Here is a 24,048-nt window from a genome sequence, read left to right as displayed (position 1 = left end):
AAAGAATTGTGTTCATCATGCATTAAAAAAAGAAAAATAAATTCCTTAAAACCCTAACCCCATAAGTTAACAAATTTTTGAAAAATGTAACGACAGTTGACTAACCACTTGACTAACAGACAATAGACTACTCTTATAGACCTGCTGAAAGGACACCCTAGTTCCTTGGGGTCACAGAGTGAATGTTCCTAATTTTATCTTTATTTTTATGTATGTAGTTTTGTTCTGCGTTACCACTTTTGTCTTTTTGTACTTATTTGTCATGTTTTGATTTAAGAAAACTCAGGTCTGTCTTCCGCATCGAACTTCTGCATCATTTTCTTTAGCTCACGTGGAATAACGTGTCGATTTTCAACGGCATCACTATTTCGCGTCGCGCAAGTTTTCAAGTTTTTTTAGAATGGTCTACTTGAAAAATGTCTGTGGGCTTGTTTGTTCCTGTCTCTGGATTTCTTGCTCTCATTCCTGCCATTGGATCTCCTCTTTCTCTCTGCGAGCATCGATGATCTGGTCGAGCAGTGTCTTCGCGAAATCCTCTTCGAAGTTGTTGGACTTGACTATGGCATTCTTCAGGTGGATGATTCGGTCATCCGGAGATGGATTCTCTCCCATGCAGAAAATCACACGTTAAAGTGTTCACACGCAAAAGCTGCAGTAAGATGTATCTTCTTTCCTCTTGCCAGGAATGACATCTTTGGCTCTTATCGTCACTTCGGCGTTAAATACTGGTTCTGAATATAAATCTGTTATCGATAACGCGGCCTATATTAATATCAACAGAAAAAGCAGTCTATTTTCGTATCTTAGGAGCCATTAAAGTATTACGTAAGCAGATTTTCAGCCCCTGCCCCCCTTGTCAGCAAAAGGCAGCAAAACACAGACCCCCCCCCATCTCCCCCGTCAACAAAATTTCGTCAGCAGCTTAGAATATTTCATATCTTCAAAAATGGGTGGTTGATGACGTAAGCAACCTTCAAACCTCCCTCCCTCCTCGTCATCAAAAGTCAGCAAATCCGAAACCCCCCCCCCCCCGATGCTGACTTAATACTTGAATGACCCCTTATACGATTACAATAAAACTTTATTACGAATTCGAAGCGACAAATCGCACTGCCGACTTAAGTGTTTGAATTAACCCGTCCAGTGTTTCCGTCGTAGGAAGTTCTATAACATCATTCTTTCGCTTGCCAAGGTGTGTACGCCGATTTGAGATAAGAATGTAACCTTGAGACGTTTTTGTGTGAGTCGATAAAAACACTTTTTTTTTCCACTCGAAATCTTCTTCTCCATGCTTGTCTTCACTTGAGGAAGACAAGCATGAATACATCAGAATAATTTCGAAGAGAGAAAATTTAAAACTGACTAATGCATTATCAAATTCCAAATTATATATTCGTACAATATGCAAAGGCGTGAAGTTATTGAGAATATTGGGGGTCGGGGGATGAACCCAATATTTTTATAGGTATTATCGAGATAGAGGGGCAAATATTGAGGGGCTTGGGCTCACAAACCGGCTACAAGTTTACGCTTATGATAATTCGGCATTATATAGTTCGCTGCATTTTATTAGGCATTATATAGCTCTCCAGCAGGTTATTAGACATTATAAAGTTTTCTAACCATATATTATATTATACTTAAAAGTTTTCTTTCGACAAGATATTACACTTGAGGATTGATTTATCATTCTGTATTTTTTATTTGATATATGTTTCATTCTAGGTCGCTAATTTGTGCATATTGTTACAATCTAAATACTCAGTTTAAGCTGAGTTAATTAAATTCAGGGGTGTCGAGAGTGTTTTAGACCCTTGGTGCTCGGCCTGAGCTTCATGTAAAAACTCTAATTTTTTAATTAAATTTTGTGTGCTTGGATGCATGCCAAAAATATAAACAGTTATATAAATAGTCCATAATGCAGAAAGTTTTACAATCTGTCGTTCAAAAGAAAAAAGAAAAAAGACGAGGCTCTTGTTTTAAAACAAGAAAGAGAAATGAGGTATCAAATACTTTTTTCTCCACCGAAAATCGCTACTAATTGTAATGGTGAATGTTCAATCATGGACATACCCCAGTCTCTATGTACAGTACCACAATGCCTTTGTTATCGAATCGCTAAAACCTGTTTGTGAAAATAATCTAACTAGAATACAAGGGGCCGTTCAAGTATTACATAAGCAGATTTTTAGCCATTTTTCACCCCCCCCCCATTGTCGGCAAACTTTCGTCATCAGCTCTGCCCCTCTGAATCCTAATGCATATTGGTGGGATCAGAGACGTACATGGGGGGAAATGGGGGGGGGTCATTTAAGTGATCTGAAAATCACTTAAATGACCCTTAAAATCCCCATCGGGTCGCTTAAATGCTTGGAATTGTACCACGGGACACTTAAGGGATCTGAAAATCACTAAAATGACCCGGGACGCAGTTAAGCGATCCGTAACACATTTAGAGATCCCTTGAGTGACATGTGACGTAGTTTTAGAGCACTCAAGTGGCCCCCAGTGTGGTTCTACATCACTCAAGTTACCCCCGGCGCATTCTCAGATTATTTAAGTGATCCGCGGCATATAATTACGGATCACGTGAGTGATGCGTGGCACAGTTCCAGAGCACTTAAGCGGCCCGGACACATTTCCAGATCACTTGGATCCGCGAAACATTTACAGATCACTAAAGTGGCTCTGCAGGGCACTTATCAATAGGGGGGGAATGCTACTTCAAGTGCCCACAAACTATCGAAAGGTTTTTCTTGTTTTTGGCGCACCGAGTAAGATTCCATCAAGAATATTTCATATTTTCATAAAGGGTGATTGATGACGATATCATTATCCAAACCCCCCCCCCCCTGTCATCAAAAGTCAGCAAATCGGAAACCCCCTCTCCATTGATGCTGATGTTATACTTGAATGGCCCCTAATCTATTCTTCCCTGTTTTCTCAAGAATCCCAGGCTTCCACTTTTAGCGGATACATTAGGGAGGAGAAAAAATGTATTTCAATGGAATTATATATATAGGAGAGAGAGAGAACAAAAACATTTTACAGAGGTTAACGTTCTCAAAATCGTCGTTTCTCGACTCCTTGAGATTCCTTAGAAATCTCTCTTTCTTGTATATATATAAGCGGCTGCTCAATAAATTCCTACACTTGTCAGTTTGCCCCCACCCCCGAAACACCAGTGTTCCCCCCTCCGAAAGAAATTTCTGGCTCCAACCCTTTATGGCTGTCATTAAATGTTCGTCATAAATGTTGAACATTTTAAAATGACAGGTTGAAAGATAACTTATAATCCATTGAAAATTTTTGATTGATCAATTGAAAGTATTAACCAATCGTCAGCACTAAAATATAATAATAATGTTTCATTCTTGTAGCGAACTTTGTGTGTAACATACACATAAAGGGGTAAAAGCCGGAAGGACTGTCAAGATGGGAGTGTCAGCTGTGCTTTTGATATTTCTCTCTAGTTCCGTTTACTGCTCGTTGTCTGGTTCAGGTAAGTGACGAGTATAGAGTGACCATAGGATTAAAATTACTTTCTAAACTTTATAAATTACATTCTTATAATTATGACTATAAATGTGAATATTCATCTCCTATAACGAACGTTTTTTCGTGGAATTCATTTTAATACACAGCTATTTACAGTATCACTTCATTCCCCCCCCCCTCCCCCCCCCATTAGCAATTACAGCAATAACTAGCAACTTTTTGTCTTCTTTTTCATCATTTTTGTTAACAACTGGCGATTTTCCGTATTTGGGAATTCAATTTCCAGTATTTTTCTCGAGGAAATATGGTCAGCCTAGTGTAGGGCAGTAATTATGATTTTTGTGAGGGAATAAACACACGTGAATGCCGCCCCCCCCCCGACTGTAAAATTCGATGCGTTTCTAAATGTGATTCTGTCCTTCCCCGCTAAAGTTTGCTTAGAGTCTGGTGCAGTTGTCTTAGCTTTTGATCCCCCTCTAGTTCCGGTCCTGGCCTAGTAACAAGGTAACATTTCCCCCCCCCCCCGCGCTAATAACTTCTCGGTAAAGTTATTCTCTTCAACGAATGTGAAATTTACAACACGTGACACTACGTTCTTAGGTAAAGCGCAAATTCAGCCGCGTGCAGCTTTCGCGACACGACGCAGGGTAGCACTCTGTTTTGCGGCCAACGGAAATCAGAAGGAAATCAGCGCAAAATGAGCCACGAGGCAACACTTCCTTTCTTTCTTTAAAACCGAGCACAACTCAGGTCTATCACCATCTATGGGCGATTTACTACCTAGTGAGTTGTGCCGGAAGTGTAATTGTGCGTGTACCTTAACAGTCTGAGTGCGTTTGTAGTGTTGTGTTTCATTTTTCAGTGCTGCCATCTATATTTCAGAAGTGAAGTGAGTGATGTGTTATGATTGAATTATAATTTGTACTCTTTGTAGGTCTGTTGCTCTCTGCGGCGAGACTTTTTAAAGGGGAGATCGGCTCCCTCGCATTCGCACTTTGAAGTTCGAAACCACAGAAAACCAAATTCAGCCGACCACTATTGTGGCGACGGTGGGGTTTGAACCGGGACCTCGCGACGCGAGTCCGTCACTATGACCACTTTACCACCACAGCGGCACGAGGCGGGTGACACTACGCTAATCGCGTGTACGCCTGCAATAGTTGGCGCTGTTGCTGAGCCGCAGAATCTCGTGTCGCACGTGCACGACGATTCTTCGTATTCCGTAGAAGTTTTTTAAAAATTAAACAGTAATTTTGATGGAGTTCGCATTCTCTTATGAAATATTGCTTAATACGTATCAATGTTATTTACATAAACACGGTATTACCAATTCTTTCTTTAATTAATTCCTGAATTATTTTATTTCTTTGTGAATTTTTGTAATTTATTGCATGAATATCCAACTCGAAAGTAGGTCCGTCTAATAACTTCGTATTTAATTTTCTGGGCTTCGTATCTCTAAGCGAACTCAATATTTCAAAAATTGAGAATTCAATACACTTTTTTAAAATTATTGATGTAGTGGAAAGCCCCACTAAATTTCCGCATTACTACAGTAAAAACGGCAATTTTAACACTGATTTCTATGAGGATGACCCTTTTCCTGACCCTCAGCGATGCTGATAATGATTATGACGTCATTCAAAAAACCTCATTACTGGGAGAATTGAAAATGTGGCAAACCATTATAAAAGCATAAATATTATACATATATTGACAGCGTTGAAGAAGTGGCAAGCCATTGTAAAGGCATAAACACGTCTGAAACGCTTTGCTAGGGAACCACGGTAAACAATGTAAACGTTCGGAAAGTGATTGTTGAGGCCCAAAAACCATTGTTGCCCGACAGTTTTTTGCCCATTTGGGGCACTTGCCCTGCTCTGACGAAATTTCAAAGTAGCCTATCGTTCAAGTCGGGCCCCATTTGGTATATATGCAACATTTGGTGACGATCGATCTAAAATTGTAGATTTGTATAGAGAACATACATACACACACACACACACAGAAAATCAATTTTATATACGGAGTGATTATAAAAAAACGATCCCGACATATGGGCCCCTAACTATCATACCATTCACAGAAACTGAATGAAATTTTGGCATAAGGTATTTTGAGGTATGCGCTCAAGAATGATATGGAAAACAACAGTGTCACTCTAATAGTTACGGTTACAGGGAGAAATTATCAAATGGCAACACCAAGTTTTTTGTATTGGAATGCGATGTCCATACTGAAAAACACTAAATAGCGTTGGAATGGCACCTGTAGCACGAAAATCCCCGGAGCTAGGCAAGGAAAAAGTAAAAAGGACTTTGCCGTGCACCAGAGCATTAATGTTCGTTTCATTCGTCACACCGTTTCTTCGGCTGAGGCCTGATTAGTCCTCCACAAGGTCATGTGGAAAATTTGTGAAACACAATAAAATGCTTTATTTTATGCTGCTTCTCTTTAGCCTATCTACCGCCGGTGATTTTCATGCTGCAGTTGCCGTTCCAACGCTATTTAGGGTTTTTCACAATGGAGATCACATTCCAATACAAAAAACTTGGTGTTGCCATTTGATATTTTCGAAATTTTCTCACTGTAACCGTAACTGTTAGAGTGACACTGTTGTTTTCCATATCATTCTTGAGCGCATACATCAAAATACCTTATGCCAAAATTTCATTCAGTTTCTGTGAATGGTATGATAGTTAGGGGACCATATGTCGGGATAGTTTTTTTATAATCACCAATCACCCTGTATATAGACTAGCTATAATACCCGGCGCTGCCCGGATTTTCTTCAATGAGGCTTTCTGGATCACGTGATATCGCCCTCTTTGAGAGACATACAAACCGTGTCTAAGTTCACCAATATGACGACTTCCTGCGCGACTCATGAAAGAAACAAATCTAGATTTAAAGTAACATAAAAATAAATATATATTTTTTCTTTTTTTAAATGGTGCTAGGTATTTCGATCCCCCCCCCCCCCCACCTTTGAACTTATCTATCTCTATGACAAGAATGTCAGTCTCCACTTGTTGCGTCAGGAGCGAGAGATGAAGCCACAATCCTCCCCCACCAGTTCCCAACTTCATGGTAGCGGAAACATACGCGTCTACCGGATCTTGTAGTTGTGGACGATTTAATGGCAGATCGGAGTGTCTTCACTTACTTACTAACCGAAACGGCGACTCAGTCCATATTCCGAAGAATTTCTAACCGATAGGTCACCGCCGGGAGAGGCGGTGAAAAAGAGTATAATAGCGGCAGGAAGAGTAAAGAAGGTGTCAAAATATCGTATCAGAAAATACACGCGTACGGTTAAAAGCAAGGGCTGCTAGGGAAAAATTTACATTGCTTACAAAATTGGGTATGCATGAAATTACTCCTGGCATCACCGGAAAGGGGGAAAAGTGCGTGATATATTGTACAAAAAAAAAAATACTACACCGAGATGCAACCTGCGGAAGGAACAGAAAATCAGTGGCCAGGGGGAGAACCCACACGCAGATCCGCCGCACTTCAAATATCCAACATTACTCCACTTCATGAAAATATATGAAAAACAATCCACTTACAAACTATATGAACACACAAACAGCCGGAGGAAGCGCCACGCACTCCCCAGTTCATCAGAATAATAGAATAATATGTGGGGTGTGAATACAATGGTCGCATGATGTACAGTTACAGGACGGAATACATGTACGCGAAGCGTCTCAAAATTACACAAAGATGAAAAGTAAACGGGTTTGTTAACAATGTGAATTGTTATTTATTCCCCCCCCCCCCTTGCCATAAATACCGTTAAAAACACCATATGAGGGTCCCTGTTCATCAAATATGATGTACCTACATACGTCTATCCCTGTTTCCTTCTGAGATAGAGATATAGCAACTTTAACTGCCTTTTGTCCATACTTTACAATTTTATACAATAAAACCTGCCAACAATGGCCACTGACGGGACCAAAATGATAAGCCGTTCTGTTCATTACGAATATTTTTAATTGACTAAATACTTTAATAACTTTTAAATTTAATTTAAAATTTTTAATTTTTTTCTTTTTAAATATTAAAAATTCTTTAATAAAATATAAATATTTTAAATATTTAATATTTTTTAAAATTTTTAATTATTTTAAACTTTAAAAAAAATACTTTTATTAAACAACGTTATCCACGTACGGTGTTCACTCAGGGCCGGATTAAGACGTTTGAAGGCCCTAGCACTTGAATATTTTTGGTGGTTCCCCCGATACCTACAAGTTTATTTTACTCGATGTTCAGTCTTTAAACTTAAAAAAATGAAATTTTATATTTCAGAAGTGAGACTAATCTAAGGATGGGATTTCACTCTAAAAGGTTTATGAAAGTTATTTTATAAAACTTGAAAAATGTAACCAATAAACACATCTGTTACATTCGAGCTAACTTAACTGATCCGCCTACTGGTTGCATTTTTCAAGTTTTATAAACGAACTTTTATCAAACTTTTATAGTGTAATCCCGGCCTAATACAGAATTGTGATGTGAATATTTCTAAGCACAGGCATTTTGGAAGTCTCCACCCAGTGGCGGATCATGATTTTGGGAGGCCCCAGGCGCAACCTGATCTGGAGGCCCCCTATCAGGGGCGGATTAAAGGTAGGGGCTGTCACCCCCCCCCCCTCCCCGAGAGCAGAAAAATTAAATGGAAAAATGTTCTCTACGTTTTTGACAGAATAACAAACCAAGAAAATAAATTTGCTTAAAAAAGGGGGAAAATTCAGAATTTTTTCCAAAAAAAATCAGAACCGTCCTGAAAAATTGAACACATGGTCACAACCACCGCCCCCACCCACAAATTTGCGTTTATCCACCACTGCACCCTTTTGGCCCTAATAAGAACGAGATGGTTCACTAAAATGAACAATATTATGAAAATCATAACTTTTTTTTTATTTCTGCATCACCAAAACCATAAACACAATAATAAGATAAGGAAATATAATGATATTCTCTGGTACTAGATGAAAAATAATCACACTCCCATTAAAAAAAAAAATCACAGTAAAATTCTGCATCATATTTTTAGTAATCTAAGATGTCCGTCCTGGTGCCTTCAGCCACACGGCAAAAATGGAGATCCGTCATAGTTTTAGTAATTTAATATTACTGATTAATAAAGATTTGATAATATCTCAAATATAATATATTTGATTTGATATAAAGATACTGATAATATTTAATAGAAAAACATTTCTTCAATAGAGGGAATAGAGGGAAGAAATTATATCAGAGTAAATATAAGAATTATATTTTTAATGGAAGAAATTAGTTCAGAATGAATTAAATTTAATGAAAGAAATTATTTCAGAATGAGTTTATTCTATTTTATTTTTACTATTATTATATTAATTATTATTATTTTCTCTTTCAGCCACCTCGTTGGGCACTCTGCCTGTTGTGGCCTTTGCCTTTGTATTATTTGTATTCAGAGTGAATAAAAATCTTCTATATTATGCTCCAAGGGCGTAGCCAGGGGGGGGGGGACTTGGGGGTCTGGTCCCCCCCCCCGAAATGTGAGAAAATGACCGAAAAAAGGGAAAAAGATGGCCAAATCCATTGTTCTGTCACTTTGGCCCCCCCCCGAAATGAAAGTGGTCCCCCCCCCCGAACGAAATTTCTGGCTACGCCCCTGTTATGCTTCCCCCCCCCCCCCGTTTCGTTTAATAACGAAAAATGCCACAGTATAACATTGTGGCCCGCGTACTTTATAAAATGTTTCAATATGGCCTGCTATGCCTCAAAGGTTCCTGCAGTAGACTCTCGCTAATCCGGTACGTATTAGACCACCTGGGTGTGCCAGATTTTACCGAAATTGCTGGATTAACTTTGAAGAAACCCATTGAAATAATATATGAAATTTCGTGCAAAGACATAGTCAGGACTTGATCAGCAATTAAGAAATATTAGAACGTGTTAAGGAGTTAGGGCATCAGGAGAAAAGTGACACCACACCACATAAATATCCTGGACTACTGGACGTGCTGGATTAGAGCACGACCGAATTCTCGAGAGACTACTGTAGTTGAATTGAAATGCTCAAATAAAAATTTATCAGATAATTTATATATTTTTAGTTTTGCTTACCGTTATTTTTGGAGATTCTGCAATCTAAATCCTAAAGGAAATCTTGAGGATCGGCATGAAAATTTTTTTCATTACAATAACACACATTACAATTACATTAACAATAAACACTTTTCGGTCTGACACAAAGATGTTGTCTACCCAAGCCTCCTTGACCAATCCAAAAATGTAGCTCTTTTTTTAGAAAGAAGGAAAAGAAACCCCCTTGATTTTTTTCAGATGGGGAGGGAGTGTTTAAAAGAGAAACAGAAAAATCACGTGATTCAGAATGCATGTCATTCAGCATTCATTTCAAACCCCAAATTTTTTTTTATTCATATGGTCGTATGGTTCCAGTCATAGATTGCAAATGTATATGTTGTTTGAACCAGCTTATAGTATTTCATTCAAACAAGTGGGAGACAAAATCACAATAAGAGCTCTACTACATTCATTTTAAATAGTACGAGTGTCTCTTCCTGTCGATGTCGCCGCTTGCCGATAGCCATCTTGCCATCCATTATACTGTATACAAAAGCTTACACCAAAGCTGTCGTATTATCGGCGCCCATAAAAACATTTAATATCACATTAGCACATCTGTTTATGCCTTCACTCCAATTTTCATTTCGGACAGACATTAGGACCTGCTGTTCTCACCCCTCCTCCTGCTTGTGCCCTTAGGGAAATACTGTTTGAAAATGACCCTCCCTGAATGATCGCTTTACAATGTCTCTTCATTCTTTGTCGGGGAAGAACTGGCCCTTGAGAGCTGCGTCTTGTAAATTGTTCTTTTCTTTCAGTTCCCATTTTTCTTCCCTTTATACGTACAGTATACATAAAAAAAAAAAAATTGCGGTTAAAAAAAAAAAAGGAGAGCAGATACTGTACTTAGTTCAAGAGATTTGTTGATGCGCATGTAAATTCATATGTAGGATGAAGCACACAACTATTTGGAGGCCCCCCCCCGCTCTGCCGAGGCCCCAGGCGCGCGCCTCATGCGCCTGTGCGGTAATCCGCCACTGTCTCCACCCCTACCCTTTTTTTCTACTTACAAATTCTTTGATATTTGCTGAATTTTTTTTTTTTTTTTTTGGAACATCGAATGTTTTGGATGTTTTTGGATTTGATTTTTCGAACATTAGATGTGTTTTTGGAATTTTTCTTTCATATTTTTCCGAAAAGACAGATTTTTTTCCAAAATTTTTTGAAAATATTTTAAGATATTTTCTCCCATCGACTACTTGTGAGGATCGGAATGAAGGCATCTTTATACCCATATTCTATGGGGCTCTAGATTAAACCACCAAAGAATGCCTCTAGGCTGCCTATGGCCACTGAATCAGGGGTGAAGGAGAAAAATGATTACAAAAATTGCGAAAAAATAGTTTTTATGCACGAATTTCGAACTAAAGATGCGGGCGATTCGCTCCGCATCCGCATCGTCTGAATAGCTCCGAATAAACCTATTGTCAAAACTTCTATGTGCGGATGCGGAGCCCGCACTTAGGTTTTGACACATGCGGACGACGTCCGGACCCGCATGAACATTTCCTAGGTGTGGAGATTTTTCGGCTCGCCTGAAAGGCGCAGTATATTCCAATTGTTAAAACTTCTTCCGGACCCGCATCCGCTCCGTGTGAAAGGGGTCTTAGGCGTGAGGGGGTGATGAAACACAACTAGACAAGCACAAATCGCCATACAGCTCATGTCTGGAACTCAAGTGATTAAGCGCAAGAGGTTTTTACGTTCAGTTGTTACATCATGAAATAATGATAAACAAGACAGAGACAGAATAAAAGAACACCGATGAGCTTAAGGAAAATATTTCATTCATCAACTTACAATTGTACTGAGACATCACAGCTCAAAATTGCTGCCGCCAACAGTGACGTGGTCTGCACACTGTCGATGTGGTGATCGCCAAACATCCGCGAAAACACCAGGCATGTCTCGTACGGTGCCAGCAGCTACAGAAATTTAGCCGCTGTGGTGGTCGAGTGGTCATAGTGACGGACTCGCATCGCGAGGATCCGAGTTCGGAGCAACCGTCGCCACAGTGGTGGTGGGCTGAAGTTGGTTTCCTGTGCTTCCCAACTTCGAGGCGCAAATGTGAGTCGATCTCTCCATTGAAAAGTCTTGCCACAGAGAGCAACAGGCCTAAAACTGGTGGCAAATAGTAGCACTATACATAACGAGTATTACACAGAAACAAACTTCACGTCAGGTTTCACTACACGTACACGCACAGTCCAACATGTACCAATTCGTTAGAGGTTCCGCAGAGGAATATGGAGGAGGTGCATGTGTGGTTTAGTAGATTAGTAGCTACAGAAATCCACCAGCGGCCATAACATGCTGAAAAGTCTTACCAGTGATAAGATGCTTATCTTCCACTATGAAGGTTGCTGTCGAGTTGCACGGGTTTGAATCCGGCCAAAGAACATCAGAAACAAGTTCTTAAACTACCGAAAACCTGGGTCCACCACCCAGATGGTGTGCTTCATTTCCGCAGAACTCCGCTGGCTGGAAATTGTCGTATAAAATATATGATTGTGTGGAGTTGCTGTGCGGTAAAGTAGCTACAGAAATCCCCACCGTTGCCACAGTGATGGTCGACTGAAGTTCATTTTCTGCGGTTCCCAACTTCGAAGTGCGATTGCAAGCAGATCTCTCCGTTAAAAAGTCCCGCCACAGAGAACAACGGACCTACAACGGTAAAATCTTCAATCATAGTTTGAAATTTTGATGTGAGATGGCAGGACTACACATGGGCGCGGTAGCCCAGGTCGATAAGATACTCGCCTAAAGTACCAAAGGATATTTAGAGATGTCGCGAGTTCGATACCCGGTTCGTCCTTGTCAGAAAAATTTCCTGACACGGGTACAACAAAAACGATGACATAACCGCAGAAAAATTGCTACCGCAGGGAGACCCCCCCCCCCTACCACATGAACATAGTGCGTCCGTATGTCAGATTCTGGAAACCCGCATCGTCTGCGATTGGTTAAAAACCCGAATTTCAAGTTAAAAAAAGGTTGAAATTCGGGTTTTTAACCAATCGGGGACGACGCGGGTTTCCAGAATCTGAAATACGGACGCACTATGTTCACACCCTTAGATTCTAGAAATGCGATGTCAGAATATGAAGCGAGCACGGTGGGAAAAAACTTTCTACTTCAATAATAGCGTCACAGACGGATGCAGAGGAGACATTAGAGTAGATGAAACCCCCTCCTTGAAACCAGGCTCACTCATACGCCACATTACAGCAAGAATTAGACGTCAGTTTTATCGCTATAGCCAATTACCGTTCTCTATCCTGCTCTCTTTGCAACGATTAGACGTCACTTGGAGCGAAAACTAGTTTTTTGTTCAAACAGGGAGAAGGACGGGTTCGCTCTCCTTTATAGGCGACTTACGTAAAATTATATTGTGACCTATAGGTCAGAGCGCTACTATTTTTAGAGTAATATTTTCCAGATTTACTATTGTCCAGAACAAATACAGTAAAACCTCGTTAAGTCTTCACTCCGGTTAAGTCGCCATTTTTCTTCAGGCCCTTCCAGCTGTAATAGACAACAATGTTATTAAACCCTCGTTTACTTGTCGCTAATTTCGGTTAACTCGTCACTATGAAAAGTTTGAAAAAAGCAGAAAAAAACAGACTATTTTTATGGCTCCCAATAAAAAAAGAGCTTGTTAACAGCATTTCCATATGCTCACCACAAAATCCTATATACCCGAACGGAACAGTTTAAGTAACGAAAGTTACGCTGGGGAATTTCATTCGCCAACTAAGGTTTTTGAAACGTTAGGGGCTTTCTAGCTAGATCTCATTTTTGCATGGGCCCTACTAATTTAGGGCTTCAAATTTAAACAAAATATCTTTGTTGAAAAAAAAATCGAACATTCTTTCCCAAGTTGAGGTCTTCTGTTCACTTTTCCCTGCTCAGAGCCCTCACCTCAAGTCAAATTGTTGGAGATTGCTTTGTAGTTGTATCATGAACTACTATTCTGATGAAGAATTAAAACACTAAAAGTTTAAATTTGACGTATATGTAAAATTAATGTGCAATAGAGAATTCTGTTATGAAGAAAAGCTACCTGTTCTAACAGTTTCTCTGTTGATAAATATAAAGTAAAAATTACTAGTATGTATCACAGTGTACCAGTACATTTTACCACAATAAGTAATAAGAATAATAAGTAATAATCAAAAAAGGTAAAAAATTGCTATTATTTTTTCTTTTGATATCCATAAATTTTATTAATATTGTTATTTCGATTCATACTTCAATATAAATGTCATATTACTTTAAATTCATACGATTTTCATAAGATTGGACATTAAAACTGACGGCACTCCGCTTGAGTCGTCATAATTTTTCGATAACATAGGGTGATGACGACTTATCGAGATTTTACTGTACTATTTTTAGTGATAGAAACCTACAAAGAATATTCGTTTTCAAACAATGTCATTATTGAAAGAGGTAAAATTTCTTTTTAAAACATCTAAAATTTAAAATTTCTAAAAATCTTTTATTATTTCCGGCAGATCCAGAACTGAACCTGCATGATGGCTCTGCATGTTACGGAACTTTAGATGATTTGGGAAATACTCATCTACAATGCGGGGATGTTGATGTCAACGGCTTTCTTATCGGCATTTTAGAAAACTTCAGGGAAGACATGTTGACGGGAATCCCGGACCTCAAAGTACCTGTCCTCGATCCCTTCCAGCCGCCGAAGCCGATCAAAGTCGACGTTCAAGACAGCAAAGCGGTCGTCAATGCGAATTTCACGAATCTTAGAGTAGAAGGTACAAGCAATCATTTCGAATCTTTCTTTGTTTCTCGAAAAATGTTCATCATTTATTGGTAAAATCATCATTTCGGTAATCATTACAAGGTATGTATTACCGAATTTTTACAACATGTAGTCAACCAACTACTAAACCGCATATGCGCCTCGTGAACAAACATCTCTAAGAGGAATTTCATAACAAACATAAACGCAAAGTGATTGAAAATGTTGGGAGCTATCGAACCCCACCGTCGCCACAGTGGTGGTCGGCTGAAGTTGGTTTTCTGTGATTCCCAACTTCAAGGTGCGAATACGAGCCGATCTCTCCTTTAAAAAATGTCTCGCCGCAGAGAGCAACAGACCTACAAAGAGTACAAATTATAATTCAATCATAACACATCACTCACTTCACTTTTGAAATATAGATGGCAGCACTGAAAAATGAAACACAACACTACAAACGCACTCAGACTGTTAAGGTACACGCACAATTACACTTCCGGCACAACTCACTAGGTAGTAAATCGCCCATAGATGGTGATAGACCTGAGTTGTGCTTTGTTTTCAAGAAAAAGAAAAGCTGAACTTGCTTATAACCATGAGGCCCGTACACATGGGCAATGAAAAAAGCCGGCTTAAAACCTTGTTCAAGAATTTTCGCTGAAACTCATTATTTACATAGACCGGCATTTCAACCGAACTTTATTGAAGTCGTCAGAGTTTCGCTCGCACGACTGTTACAGAGTAGAGTTTCGCTCTACAAGGACTTTTATCAAAGATCCGAAGAAAGACAATCCGAAAGAGAAAGCAATGCCTGCTCCCTATTTCTTCCCTACGAAGGGAAAAAAAGCCCCGTTCACATGTGCAAATATTGTGGTAGCATTGAGAGTTCTAGTACCCGCTTAACGACTTTTTTCCTTCGTAAGGAAAGAAATGAAGAGCAGTTATTGGTGAAAATTCTTGAAGCGGGTTTTAAACCCGATTTTGCTATTTCCCATGTGAACGGAAATAAAATCGTCAAGCGTATGCCAGAACTTCAATGCTACCACAATATTGTACATGTGGAGGGGCTGATAGACGGAGTATTTGACGCGCACGGAGCGGGAAGAGATAATAAAATGCCTAGGATACGTCCAACCAGACCAGACCACAATGGAATTTTTCTTTCCGGGCCATCTGCGGGCTTTTAAACTGTAGCCTCGGGGGCTACGTATGAAGGGAAAGACGAGTTCGTAAGTGTATGTGTAAAAGTGAGTGCGTATATGTGGAGGGAAAAAGTTTTAAAGTCAAAATCGGGTAAATGGTCTCTGGTAATTTAAATTTAAAATAAATTTAAATTCAATTTTTGCAGGTGAAATGCCGGCAGCAACCTTCTCGTGTTAATACGATTACGATTAATGTTTCGCTGTGAAGAAAGCTCGGGAACCGACGAGTTGATTACGTTTCTGCTCGCTCGGGATTGGTCGATGCGATTCTGCTCCAGGATTGGTTAGACCTGTAATCGATATCATTAGTTACAAGAAGGTAAAATTCAGAGATAGAATTATGGTGTTAAATTTTTCAAAGTTCAGAAAATAGTAGAAGCGTTTCAAAAAAAAAAAAATTAAAATGTTTTTTAAAAGGTATTTTGAGAAAAAAAAATTTAATTTTTTTTTTATGATAGAGTAAAGTTAGGGAAAGGAAAATGAAAGCAAGTTGAGAAATTTCTGGAATAAAATAATTAGATTGATGAATTTTCGAGTCATCACTCAATGTCCAGAAGGAAATTAATCTTTCATCAAGATATTTCCAGCTCCGACTAGGAATTTATCGATGATGGCATGTCTCTCTTTCCTGGAATTCATTTTCATGATGTCCTCGAAGCAGGACTTCGCAAACTCGAACATTTCAAAAGTTGAGTTCCCGCTGGCAAAAGATTCCGTGTCGGAAGAAGATACCGATTTTCCCGCTAGACTATCTGCGGATGGCACCGTAGGAGTTTCGGCGTGCGGAACGGTCACTTCCTTGACGAGCGGGCTGCTGGATGCCATCGGTCTTTGAGAAAAGTTTTCGCTGAGGTCCGTAGACTGACGGAAATCCGTAGAGCGAGGCTTAGAAAATTTCTTCGAGTGAATCATTGGTGACGTAACCTCCGCTTGAGCGGCTCCGGAGACATATTTCGCAAATGCACCGCTATTCCGCGATTACACGATTTTTTTCGGAATTTTTTCCACACACCCAATCACGTTGCTTCAGCCTCTACGATAATTTGCGTAACTCTACGATATCTTCATTTTCTTGTCTGATCGCGAAACAGTGGTGCAAACAAGATGGACATTTCCACCGATGTTCCGCGAGGCATTTCAAAATGCGCAATCGCGTTATTTTTAATGTTGTATAAAAATGTTTTATTTTCTAAACCAACAAATTTATACATTGAAAGCAAACTTAAATATTCAAGCAAATGCAACCGGTGATCTTAATGGTTGAATTTTTCACGTTTTATCAAAGAGCTTTTACAAAACTTTTATAGTGTAATCCCAGCCTAAGATGTGAATATTTGTGATGTGAATATTTCTAAGCACAGACATTTTGAAAGTCCCAACCCCTCCCCTTTTTTTATACTTGCAAATTCTTTGATATTTGCTGAATTTTTTTTTTTTTTTTTGGAACATCGAATGTTTTGGATGTTTTTGGATTGGATTTTTCGAACATTGGATGTGTTTTTGGAATTTTCTTTCATATTTTTCCGAAAAGACAGATTTTTTTCCAAAATTTTTTGAAAATATTTTAAGATATTTTCTCCCATCGACTACTTGTGAGGATCGGAATGGAGGCATCTTTAGGCTCAATGATAAAAAACCACCAAAGAATGCCTCTAGGCCGCCTATGGGCACTGAATCAGGGGTGAAGGAGAAAAATAATTACAAAAATTGCGAAAAAACAGTTTTTATGCACGAATTTCGAACTAAAGATGCGGGCGATTCGTCCGCATCTTCAGCGTTCGTTTGAAAGGGTATGCGGACCCGCATCCGCGTCCGCATCCGCTCCGTGTGAAAGGGGCCTAAGCTTTACATTTTTTGTACGAGGCCGGATGATTTTTCAAACAGTTCACGCACGCGGGTGGGTCCTTCACTTTGATGTTTCCGCACGGTAACCCGGGATGCGAATTCGTACACTTGATGCATCTCGCTGGAAATTGGCATTCACTTACTTTATGCGACCATCGTTGACATCTGATGCATCTCGAGGGATAAGTAGCTTTGGCAAGGCCACAGAATTTGACATCGAGTAGTTCTTGTAGTACCTTTTCGAGTTGCGAATAATTCTCGTATATTCGATGTATTATTTGGAACAATTACTATCATTTCTATAGTTCATATTAGGGCCTCTGAAATGAACCAATAAACTTAAAATTATTTAAAGATAGGCATTTATGGCAAAAAAACTTTAAAAAAGGTATTTTTCAGAAAAACTTGAAAATAGGCATTTATGGCATTTTGCCTGAACTTTCGGGCTCTAGTAATAATTAAAGAGTAAAAAACCCGCTGCCAATACTTTCAGAAATTTTTGAAGGTGAGTATTTTTTCAACGCTGAAATAATTTCAGCCCTTGAATGCAATTTGTAAAAGGTGTTTAATTGTAAAGTTAAGTGCTCGCGAGCACTCTGGGTGCCCACGAGTAGTGGGTTAAAGATGCCGGCTCTACATAAACAGAAATAGATTGAAGGAAAGAGGGTTCCTGTTTTTTGAGCTGTCTACAGCCTTGAAATATATGGCATCCATATTTTTATGGGCATCTTTTTCTCAGCCACCTCGTTGGACATTTTGCCTGTTTCGGCGTTGTGGTTGTATTTGTATTTGTAGAAGTTTTTGAAATTATTTGTTTTGTTTTCTTGATTGAAAAGTGTTTGAAAATTTAGAAAAAATAATTATCTTATATCAGCGTATCACTTACTCTTCATTGATGTGCTGTAAGTAACACTAAAAGTTTCGGAAAACATAGTAATATTTTTCTGCAATATATTTCCCTTCCTTCAGCTGAAATTTATTTGTAAAAAGAAATTCCAAACAATAAATATGAAAACAACGTATAATTTTAAAATACCACGGCTCTCAAAAACTTGGGGATTTTTATTTTTATTTTTTTTCAATTTATGGGGAAAAAATGAACGTTAAATAAAATGTTGAAGCCAATAAAAAATTAATTAATTAAGAACAAGCAGATTAACTCTGTTTTCCCGCGTAAATGCAGGAATAACTCCAAGTAATCGTAATGATACAGAAAACTTTAGAATTTTTTTTGCTTACTTTTCTTGAAGAAATTTCTGTCGCTCACTTCCCCCGAACGGTCTATGCCACTTGTTTTCACGACAGTTTCAGTCTTTTGTTACGGTTGATGTGCTGCTCATGGTTATTACGGATGATTCTCATCGAGTTTTGTTTATAGTGAGTTATCGAAAACCAAAAATATAGTATTCAGGAATGGAAGAGCAGGGACCTTTTTAGCTCCTTTATCTCTTTCTTAGCTCTTTTTATCTCTGGTGAGAAGAAAGATACAACTGTCACATAAAAGACGCAAGCCTACACTACTGTGGGCCCCCACTCTCGCTTATTTTATCTGAAGAGACACTGGGGAATCTGGAGAAACAGGTGGCCCCTGCTGTGGGTGGAAGACGTGACTCGTGTCAACACTCTCCGTGATCGGCTATATAGAGGATTCGGAAACCTCTACTATCCCATGAACATCGCAAGAAATAAATAATTTAAAAAAAAGGATGACCTAACCAAAACTTCTGCGCCCATAAAGAGCCTCTCACAATAGTATCGGCGCTCTCATGGGAGAGGAACACTTCCTGTAATCTAAGAGTGAATATCTGAATTCACTGAAGCCTATTTTCAGGAGAAAATAAAACTGTATATAACTAAAACTATGTAAAACACTGAATGAAAAATTGTGTCGTTATGGGAAATTCAACCAAATAACGATATAAAAAATATATATACAGTATATAATTGTGCAACGGAAAAACATGACAGTGATATTGGCGGGAAAAAATTCTAGGATATCGCGCCAGAATGTTGTTGCTGTTGCTATAAATTTTTGATAATGGTAACCAATATTTTTTCTAATTTAAAAATTTTAAACGAATAAGTATCGGTTCAAAACGATATTTTTTCAGTATTTTTTTTTAAAATCATGGAAAACTGAAATGTTTGGTATAAAGGATCATCGTAAACCTCTGATATATGGCAACTATATTTTGCGCCGAAGGAATACGCTCTCTACCTTTCTCTTCACTGCAAAGTTAAACTGAAACGGACTACACTTGATCTAATACCTCTACTGTGATATTTTTTCTTGGTCAGCAGAGTATCGAGGTTTCACTGTAATTCACTAATAATTTAAATGTTTATTTCTTATTTTTATGACATTTGTTCGATATCAAGATTTGTAGGTAAAAACATTGACTCGTAACTTCCAGGCGTAAAGATGAGTATAACGCAATTAGAATGTGGTTGTTCTGATGGTCAAAGGCCGTAAAGAATAACAGAAATTGCACTGTCTAAGTTATTTTTATTTTCCAGTATCATCTGGAAACAGCGTCATCTGTTATGATCAGAGGTAAGTGAGTCGTTTCAGAGGGCATGAGTGTGCGCCCTCATTTCGGAATTTCCGAATCCGGTGACACTATTTGTGATATCTTCGTTGATGAATCCACTGAAGATTTAAAAGACTAGAGTAGAGACAACAAACGGTGTCGCTTGGTATGAGAAACCCAGCTTATTCACTGTCTCTCCAGCGTGGCCCCGACCCTTCGGAGAAAAGTGCTGAGCTGGCATCCCACTATGACTGGGTCCTGACGCAGGGTCAGATAATTAAGGTTGACGCATATTTGATAGCGTACTTTGGACTGGTCTCTAGACAGTTAAAAGAGTGCGTGTGTGTGTGTGTGTGTCCGTATCTTTTGTCGCTTGCTGGACTAGGCAGGTGCAAGAGTTCGCCACAGGTACATTATGGATAGGCTACAAGGTAACAAAAGTATTTGTTCGATATAAAACGTAAACCACAAAATGCTATCGGCAGGAATATAATAGATTGAATGACGAAATACACTGCTCAAAACAATTAGGGGAGCACATGGTTTTAACAAAATTACGCAAAGATGTATACCGATAAGTAACATAAAATGAATCATCCATAATTTAAAGCCTAGCAGGAAACGGAAGAAGAAAACTTCATATGCAAATCAAAGTTCATGACGTCAAAAACCAGAAAAATGAGATAAGGACAGAAATCGGGATGTTGCAGAAACGTCTGTTTTACTGCTGTTTAACTGTGAAATTCGATTGCGCAGTATTTTTTTTTTTTTGAGACAAGGTGACTTGAGGATGTCTCAACAACGTGATTTACCGGAATCCATGGCATGGCGTGTTATAGGCAGACTGGAATCCGGGCAAACACAACGTAGTGTCGCGGACGCTGTTGGAGTCGCCAGAAGTGTTGTTGCAAGGCTGTGGAATCGATTCCAAGAAACAGGAAATGTTAGACGTCGACCACGGCAAGGTCGGCCACGCGCCACTACAGCAACTGATGACCAGTATGTACGGTTAACAGCCCGTAGAAACAGAACAGACAATGCTACGCAGCTGCAAAGACGGTTGCTCTTGGCAGCAGGACGAAGGGTGTCCAGCCAAACAGTACGTAATCGGCTTCATGAGGGAGGGCTCTATGCACGTAGGCCAATGGTCTGCATTCCGTTGACCCCACACCACCGTGCGGCCCAAAGAAGATGGGCTGCTGAACATCGAGATTGGGAGCAACATGATTGGAGCCAAGTGCTGTTTACAGACGAGTCCCGATTCAATCTGGAGTGTGACACCCGACGTGTTCTGGTATGGAGGGACAGGGGCACTCGAAATAACCCCGCATTCGTTCGTGAAAGGTCACAATACAGACGAGCTGGTTGGATGGTATGGGGTGGAATCAGCATAGACGGACGTACGGACCTGCATATCATTCGGAATGGCACTTTGACGGCCCGAAGGTATGCAGACGAGATACTGCGACCTCATGTCATCCCTTAAGCTGGAGCCATTGAAGATTCCTTTGTTTTCCAGGATGATAATGCCCGACCACATAGAGCTCGTCTGGTGGAGAACATGCTTGAAGCTGAAACAATACGGACATGCTCGGACGACGCATTGCTGCGCGACCAAGGCCGCCTGTTACTGTCCGAGACTTGCAGATTGCACTTCTTGAGGAGTGGAACAGTATTCCCCAAAGTCTGATCGATAACCTCATCGCATCAATGGCAAACAGGTGTGCAGCAGTCTTAGCTGTTCGAGGAGACCACACGCCCTATTAAAACTCATGCATAATGTCTAAACAGTACATTTTTTATCGTTTACATGTAACCAAATTGTTGCCCTAAATCATCTTTTCATGTTTTTTCCATATTTTCAAAGAATTAAAGCTTAATTCCAAATTTTTTTACGTCTTTTCTCTGTATTGCGCATTGATACGCGTGTACTATCCATTGTATGCCAATACGTGGCTGTCTCGCACGGTTTTCTTCACTTTTTTGCTTGCTCCCCTAATTGTTTTGAGCAGTGTATATAAAAGCAGAAAAATCACTGCACAAATTTAAAAAAGTACCAATAAATAAAATCAACGCAATTGAATAATACATGCATTTTTTTTTTCTCTTTACGAATGTAATGAGGACTGAATATTATATCTTGAATTATAAATATACATCATTGGTCTGTTCTCAGCACCAAATATATATTACAGTATCAATATGCCTTGGACGGATTATGTAATCCCTTGGGCTAATATATAAATGGCAATATGTGTGTTTTTGTGTATTGCGTCTGTATTGTATGTGTATTTTGTTTTTGTGTGTGCTGTTTGTGATAGGTTGTATATGTTGCGTATGTAATAAATTTCAAATTTCAAAAAATTTCAACCGGAGCCGGCATCAAGAAAAGCTGTACTTTTTCGGAAATTTCAAAGGAAGACGCTTGGTGAGGGAGAAAACCTCCCGTTCCGTCATTATTCTATGGCCTTTGCATTGAAAACTATAAATTATTGCTGCCCGAGGACGATGCTTGAACCCAGTCATAGTGGGATGCCAGCTTCATATCCACCATGGAACAGAGCCTGGGTCACAGCTTATTTACTAAAGTGTCGGTTATAATATAGAGATAGAGAAAAACCCTGATTCGGCATAGGCACTGAAACCTGGGGAAAGGAGGGAGCGGTGCCTGGGTAAATATTTCTAATTTTTGAAGCATCTACGAACTTAGGTGCTAGAATTTCACATTTTCTTTAATATAATAATTTAGCACGAGAAAATTTTTTAAACTAATTTTGTGCGTACGACAGAAATTTCATATTTGATAGGATTTTGCCGCTGTGGTGGTCGGATGGTTATAGTGACGGACTCGCGATGCGAGGATCCGGGTTCGAACCCCACAGTGGTGGTCGGCTGAAGTTGGTTTTCTGTGGTTCCCAACTTCAAGGCGCAAATGCGAGCCGATCTCCCCGTTAAAAAAGTCTCGCCACAGAGAGCAACAGTCCTACAACGATAAATCATTCAATCATAACACTTCACTCATAGTTAGAAAAACTGGTGGCAGATGGCAGCACTACACATAACAAGCATTACAGAAAAACAAAAACTTCACGTCAGGTTTCACTACACGTACACGCACATTCCCGCATGTACCGATTCGTTGGGGGTTCCGCGGGGGGGGGGGGTGTAGCAGTAGTAGGTAGGGCCTCCAAAAAATTGCTCGGGGATCCATGATGCTCATAAGTCAGCCACCTCGTTGGGCAATTTGCCTGTTGTGGCGTTGTATTTGTATTGTATTGTATTAATAGAATCGCATCATTTATCTTTTTTTTTCCCCTCCAGGTCTTTCAGAGTTTTCCATGGAGTATCTTGATGCCAATCTGAAAAACTTATCGTTGCGATTCCATTTAAGACTTCCTCGAATTTTTGCGAGTGGCACTTACGCCCTGCAGGGATTGATCATTAAGATCATCCCATTGAGAGGTAATGGTCGCTTTTGGGTGGAATCTAAGAACCTCAGCTTGAGCGCGATAGCTTCAATATCCCGGAAGGAAGGAGATGACGGCAAATCCAGGCTAGTGATTTCAGATGACTTTGATGTGAACATCGATTTCGAAAAAGTCGAAATAGACCTTGAAAATTTCATGGGAGGTGGCCGATGGACGGAAAATTTGAAACAGATTCTAAACGATATGAGCAAGACCCTGTTCAAAAAGTTCCTTCCTCTCTTGAAGGTAAGTGTTTGAAAATTCAAAACTTCGGTGTTCGTTCTCTCGAAGAGGTGAGTTCTGTCAAAATATTTTTTAGTAGAACAGCGTGCCGCTGTGTGGTCGTGTGAGCATCGTGGTGGCTCTCATCCTGAGGATCCAGGTTCGAAATCCGTTGGCGGCACAGTGGTGGTCGACTGAAATTGATTTTCTGCGGTTCCCAGCTTCGAGGTACGAATGCTAGTCGGTCTCCCATTTGAAAAAGTTCCGCAGAGAGCAGGCTGACCTACAACACGGTACTGACATAACATGAAAATTCAAGCATTTTCATCTCTACTTCAGAAAATGAGAGACAGATGGCAACA

The 24,048-nt window shown here is 39.6% G+C and overlaps 1 protein-coding gene across 2 annotated transcripts in view; it reads left to right on the top strand.

The window, feature by feature from the left end:
- Positions 1-24,048, top strand: part of LOC149076700 (uncharacterized) — a 77,585-nt gene that overhangs the window by 17,906 nt on the left and 35,631 nt on the right. For both annotated transcript variants that reach the window (XM_089244324.1, XM_089244325.1), the window contains exons 2-4: positions 3,381-3,502; positions 14,169-14,432; positions 23,319-23,710. In XM_089244324.1, the coding sequence (XP_089100450.1) occupies positions 3,436-3,502; positions 14,169-14,432; positions 23,319-23,710 (723 nt within the window). In that variant the 5' untranslated portion in view covers positions 3,381-3,435. The remainder of the gene's footprint in view (positions 1-3,380; positions 3,503-14,168; positions 14,433-23,318; positions 23,711-24,048) is intronic.

This window comes from Pholcus phalangioides, unplaced genomic scaffold (assembly GCF_987345545.1).
Source record: "Pholcus phalangioides strain wild (caught in Gottingen) unplaced genomic scaffold, Ppha-v1.0 ptg000015l_1, whole genome shotgun sequence".
Taxonomy (NCBI): Eukaryota; Metazoa; Arthropoda; class Arachnida; order Araneae; family Pholcidae; genus Pholcus; species Pholcus phalangioides.
The sequence above is the reverse complement of the archived record's forward strand: the minus strand, read 5'-3'. Positions and strand labels throughout refer to the sequence as shown.